Raw genomic sequence first — 5,973 nt, 5'->3', positions numbered from 1 at the left:
AAAAATTTTTCTGGTCTGCCCTATTCAGGTTTATCATTCCTAGGCCTGATTAAGAAATGCCTGACTGTTAATCCCTTTTACAAATTAGCCTGGTCTTTAGTCTGTATGTGAAAGGAAATTAGGTTTTGCTTTAAAACAACAAAGCTCTAGAAGTGGAAACACAGAAAATACGAAAACAAAATACTAGTTAAGTAACGACAGCAAAATATCATTAATTTAAAATCCATTCATCAGGAATTTGTTGCAGCTCAGAAAGGCATAAGATGCAGGTGTACCTTTGGCCTAATTGTGTAAGAGCTTGCTAAGCCAGTCACTAGTGGAAAATATTTTCTCAGAGAGAAGGCTGAAACTACTAGAGACTGTTTCTGTTACCTTTTAGTAATTTTAGACATTTATGATACTGAATGATTTCTTAATTATAAATAATTCTTATCTACAACTTAAGTCCTCCTTGAGCCACTACTAAGTAAATCTTCCTTGACCTACTTATAAGATTTGCTGTAGCGATGACGATAGACTTTCATTTTCCTAAATCAAACTGCCCTTCTAGGTTTCTTTGAGCAAAGCAGTTTGTTGGATGTTTTTGGTTTAAGTATTTAATACATAAGATCAGGAAGCAGTCTGCCTACATTGAAATCTCCTTCTACCAATTGGCATGTTATTTATTATGGCCGTGGTGCCTCCATTTCCTCATCTATGAAGACGGGGAAAATAATAATATCTCAAAGACTTAACAATTACGAAGCACTTAGAACAGTGCCTGGTCCCTTAGAGTTAGCTCCTGTTGCCATGACACTATATTGCAGGTAAACTCAGTCATACCCCCCAGGGCATCACTAAGAGAAACTTCTGTGAAATGAAATGGTAAACATTTTAGAGCAGGCAGGTTTGGAGCCCACCTTTTACAAGGCTCGAGGGCATATTTTCACATACAGTGCATCACAACCGGTTTCCAATTCTTAAGTCTTCCTTTACTCTGGCCTCCAGCCACCCAAGCTTGCCAGGTACCTTCTAGTCAATTATGCATAAGCTTTTTCCAAGCCACCGCCTCCCAGTCTCTATGAATTGTCTCCATTAGTGCCAGGACTCATCCTTCACCTTGAAGTCCCCCCTCATGAACGCCCTCCACTATGATAAGCCCTCAACTCAGACACAGCTCTGCTAGGGAAGCCCTTGCTAATAAATCCTGCAGATTGTTAGTCTCTTTGAATCGCATGGTGTTGAGCAGCCCGCCCCGAGTTCTCGGACTTTGGGCTCCAAACAATATTCCCAGTTAAAGACACAAGAACACGAGGATGACTGAGCTGCAGCCCCCGAAGGTTAGTGAGAGAGACCAGAGGCCACTTATAGGATGGTTCGTTTGGACCAGACAAGGACAAGGGAAAAGGGGGGTTAATGACGCACCTGAATAAACCCGCTATAGGAGAGGAGATAAACTAAGGCTTGATGCGGTGCCGACCGCGAGGGCCGCGCGCGCTCTCGGGAAGAGGGGCAGTCCCAGGTTTCTTACAGTGACACGGCCCTGATCCGGACACGGTCTCAAAGCTGCCCATATTTCCGGAGCGTCTGCCCCCGCTACCTCTAGACTTAACGTTAGCGCATCTCCTCGCCCTCCCGGCTGAAGCGCAGCAGGCGCCATCTCCTCCTCCACCCTACTCCCTCGCCCTGGCGGCCGCAGCTCTCCGCCCCTAGCTAACGTGGCTCCCTAGTGTCCTCTTGAACGCACGCGTGGCTGTCAGGTTTCGAACCCCGGCGTCGACCCTCGCCCTCGCGCTCGCCACGCACCGCTGAGTCGCTGGCGCAGCCTTTGCCCCCGCATCAATCATTAACGGGCCAGCTCCGGCTGCTGCGGCCCAAAGGTGGGGGGGATGGTACGGAACTCGAGACAGGGGACAACTCTATCCCCGGAGGCGGCAGCGAAACACTAGCCGGGGAGGCCCCCGCCCTCCCTCGGTGCGCCCGTCCCGCCCTCCCTCCAGCGCCTCAGCTCCCACATCCCCGCCTCCCGCACCGCGCGATGCCCAGTCACCCGGGCAGCGCCGCCGCCGTCTCCGCCGCCGCCGCCGCAGTCCGCCGCGCCACCGCTGGGGCTGCCGCAGCGCAGGCGGCCGAGAGCCTATAGCAGGGATCCTGGCGAAGGGGGGTCGCCGAGCCCCGCGCGCACCTGCCAGTCGCTGGCTGTTTACAAACCGATTATTTTTATTTCTTTACTTATTTTTAGGAACGGCTGCCTAGAGGCTCAGGTCTTCTCTTGAACCTGCAACGACGCCCCCGGCGCGAGCACAAAGGCTCCGACGGCGGCCGGCTGGGGCTGCGGAGCGCGCGGGAGCCGGCGCCAGAGGTCGCCTGTTCGCGTCCTAGCCAAGCCTGGGGCACCATGCCGCGGCGCCTGCAGCCCCGGAGCGCGGGCACTAAAGGCCCGCCGGCCACGACCGAGGCGGCTGTGGAGCCTGCCTCGCGCCCCCACCCCTCCGCCTTGAGGGACCCTCCGGCCTCCGCCAAACCGCTGCTGCGCTGGGACGAGGTGCCCGACGACTTCGTGGAGTGCTTCATACTGTCGGGCTACCGGCGGCTGCCTTGCACGGCACAGGAGTGCCTAGCCTCGGTGCTGAAGCCTACCAACGAGACGCTCAACTTCTGGACGCACTTCATCCCTCTGCTGCTGTTCCTGAGCAAGTTCTGCCGCCTGTTCTTCCTGAGCGGCCGCGACGTGCCCTTCCACCACCCGTGGCTGCTGCCGCTGTGGTGCTACGCGTCCGGCGTGCTGCTGACCTTCGCCATGAGCTGTACAGCGCACGTGTTCAGCTGCCTGTCGCTGCGCCTGCGTGCCGCCTTCTTCTACCTGGACTACGCTTCCATCAGCTACTATGGCTTCGGCAGCACGGTGGCCTACTACTATTACCTGCTGCCCAGCCTCAGCTTGTTGGACGCCAGAGTGATGACCCCTTATGTGCAGCAGCGCCTGGGCTGGCACGTGGACTGCACACGCCTCATCGCTGCCTACCGCGCGCTCGTACTGCCGGTGGCCTTCCTGCTGGCTGTGGCCTGCACCGTGGCCTGCTGCAAGAGCCGAACCGACTGGTGCTCTTACCCATTCGCGTTGCGTACCTTCGTCTTCGTCATGCCGCTCAGCATGGCCTGCCCCATCATGCTTGAGAGCTGGCTCTTCGATCTGCGCGGCGAGAACCCCACACTCTATGTGCACTTCTACCGCCGTTACTTCTGGCTGGTGGTGGCCGCCTTCTTCAATGTGAGCAAGATCCCTGAGCGCATCCAACCTGGCCTTTTCGACATCATCGGCCACAGCCACCAGCTCTTTCACATCTTCACTTTCCTCAGCATCTACGACCAGGTGTACTATGTGGAGGAGGGCCTGCGCCAGTTCCTCAAGGCGCCGCCTGCCGCACCCACCTTTTCGGGCACCGTGGGCTACATGCTGCTGCTGGTCATCTGTCTGGGTCTGGTCATCAGGAAGTTCCTAAACAGCTCCGAATTCAGCAGTAAAAAATGAACCTCTGCCTTGCAGGGGGCTGCTGGTTTGCCCACTTGTTTGGACTTTCTGTTGTTGCTATCGTTAGTTTGTTTTCCAGTTTTGTTTTTTCCTTCTTTGCTCAAGGAGGTTACTCCAGAGCCGCAGGGGAAAAGTCCCATATGACAAGGGGGTTTCAATGCTCTTGGGGCTTTGGAAGAGGGAAGTGGGTCAAGCAGGAAGGAGAGAGCCACTGGGTTTGCCCATGGACAAAATTCAGGTGATGTCTGTGACATCCAGGGATTTTTCAAAGGCAGCGAATTAAAACCCCAAATAAAACCCCAAACAATATTCGATTTTCTAATGATCTTCTGTGCCAGCGGTAATAACAAGTAGTCCCTGTGAGGTCAGATATGCATTAAAGAGGGTAAGTAGACAAAATCCCTGGGTCCTTCCATTTCAGTCTGAGGAATGCTTGGATTTGTCAAAAGAATGGATCTTTGTAGGAAACGGGCACAAAGACAGAAGCCCAGGGCTTAACCTGCTAGAAAATGCATGGAATGTGAACACAAGTTAATTATTTCAGAATGTTTCTCAGATGTTATTTAAATAGTAATATATACAATGATTTTTTCATAATTTATCAAGCCTGTGATATGCACTGAATTTTATTTGTCTTGTAGTTTTGAATTTTGCAGCCCTTCTGCATTGCATACACTTTAACTGGACATCAGGGCAAGCTGCTTGACAGTTCTCAACTACTGTACTTTCTTAAACAGTGTTTCCTGAAGGTCTGTGTTCCATGATACAAATGTGAATTATTTTACTTTAGGGACTCTGGTTAGACTACTGGTGACAAGTTCAGTGGTCTATGTAGATCCCAGATGCCCATTTACTTTAATGTATTCCACAAAACTTATCTTGTTTTTGGTTTGTTTTGTTTTTAATCTTATTCTTTCATTCTCTACTTATTTAAATTACCATTGGAATAAATGTGCCTTTTGAAGCAATGCCCAAATGACTGGTCCTCAAATATAGGGGAGGGCAGTTGGAACAAACTTTTTCTTTACTACAAATCAGGGTTTAACATTCCACCCAGGAGGGAAGGAAGATGGTGTTGGTTTCAAGCTTTGAGTAGCACCGAAAGTAGCTTACCAGGACACACAGAGCATTTGGCTTCTGTACTAGGAGAAGGAGCTGAACCACTAATGTGGCTGTGGCTCCTAATGCAGTCATCAGGGAAGGTGAGAGGACACTGTTCTAGGCTGATGCCGTCTATCCTTGTTTAAACATGTAATACTCAGGAATAGATAAGGCAGATAAATTATGAAAGTCAGGAGCATATTACTTGAATTGTTAACTGAAAATTTTGAGTTCAATAAGATTACCTTTGCCTAGTTAAAGACTGAAGTCTCATTTAGATGCACACTATGGTAATGAATGGTCATCCTAAATTATGGAGAAATGAGTGAACATGCTTCTGAGATCCTTATAACAACCATATTGGCCAGTGTTATTTAAGACATTTCTTATAGATGCTAACCTGTACTTGAGATGGCAACCATAGATTAACACAAACCACTGAGGTAGCTTATTTAAATACTTATCATACTTCCTGACAGTTCCTTTGGTTAAGAACCAAGTAAATCATTGAATGGGAAGTCTTGACTTCATGGTATAATTTAGATCAAGCACATAAAGTAGATGAGCACTTACCTCAGCACTGGTAGGCTGATGCTCCTAAAAATATTGCTGTTTTTGTTTGTGCTTTTAATTGCTACTATATTTATAAACTGAGAGGCTCGACACAGTTCCCTGGAGGAACCGATATGCTTGTGTGTTAATTTGCACACAGAACTTAACTTTATATATGTCTTTATTTAATTTAGAGCCTCTTAATGGGATTGTAAATACACTTTGCATGTTTGCTGATGGGTGTCAATGCATCTTTTGCAAAGTGCAAGGAGATTCCCGTTAGGTTATAGAGGCTGAGAATTTGTGCCTTCTGTGGATGTCATTCTTTACCTGTAACTTAATTCAGTGCATGCATTCAAAGGCAGTTATGGAAATAGGGATATTTCCATCTGCAAATTTATTTGCATGTCATTATTGGTTCTTCTAGAGCCTAAAAGAATGTTGTTTTGGAAGCTAAAGACATAAGTTGATGAGTATTTTGTAGCTTCCTTGTAAAATGGGACCCCCCCTTTCAGAAGGAACTTTCAAGAGACAGACTTTTTAAAAGGGTTAATGAGTTTGAGAACAAAAAATAAACCATCTATTTGTCATTTAAAATTTTTCTTGGAGATCTTGGTCTGCAAACAGAATTCTCTTCTTGTCCTGTGTCTTTGTCCTTAAGCAGAAGCCACTTAAGGATAAAATTATACCCCTATCATTTTCAAATGATTATGATGCCTGAGCCCAGTAAGAGCAAATGAAGACTCACTTTCCTTCCTTTTGCCTTTTCCTTTATCCATTTCCCCTTTCCCATCTTATCTTAGTTTTTA

At 48.3% G+C, this 5,973-nt stretch overlaps 1 protein-coding gene across 1 annotated transcript; it reads left to right on the top strand.

Annotated features, from left to right (window-relative positions):
- The first annotated feature begins 2,224 nt into the window (after nucleotides 1–2,224).
- Nucleotides 2,225–4,480, top strand: PAQR9 (progestin and adipoQ receptor family member 9). Its single transcript, XM_090275589.1, has one exon. The coding sequence runs from the start codon at nucleotides 2,378–2,380 to the stop codon at nucleotides 3,509–3,511; it is 1,134 nt and encodes a 377-aa protein (XP_090131715.1). The 5' UTR covers nucleotides 2,225–2,377; the 3' UTR covers nucleotides 3,512–4,480.
- Nucleotides 4,481–5,973: the final 1,493 nt, after the last annotated feature.

This window comes from Furipterus horrens, unplaced genomic scaffold (assembly GCF_987537825.1).
Source record: "Furipterus horrens unplaced genomic scaffold, mFurHor1.1.pri manual_scaffold_1, whole genome shotgun sequence".
Classification (NCBI taxonomy): domain Eukaryota; kingdom Metazoa; phylum Chordata; class Mammalia; order Chiroptera; family Furipteridae; genus Furipterus; species Furipterus horrens.
The sequence above is the reverse complement of the archived record's forward strand: the minus strand, read 5'-3'. Positions and strand labels throughout refer to the sequence as shown.

Excerpts from the sequence above, each read along its gene's own strand:
- PAQR9 (XM_090275589.1), top strand. The coding sequence starts at position 2,378 with ATGCCGCGGCGCCTGCAGCCCCGGAGCGCGGGCACTAAAGGCCCGCCG.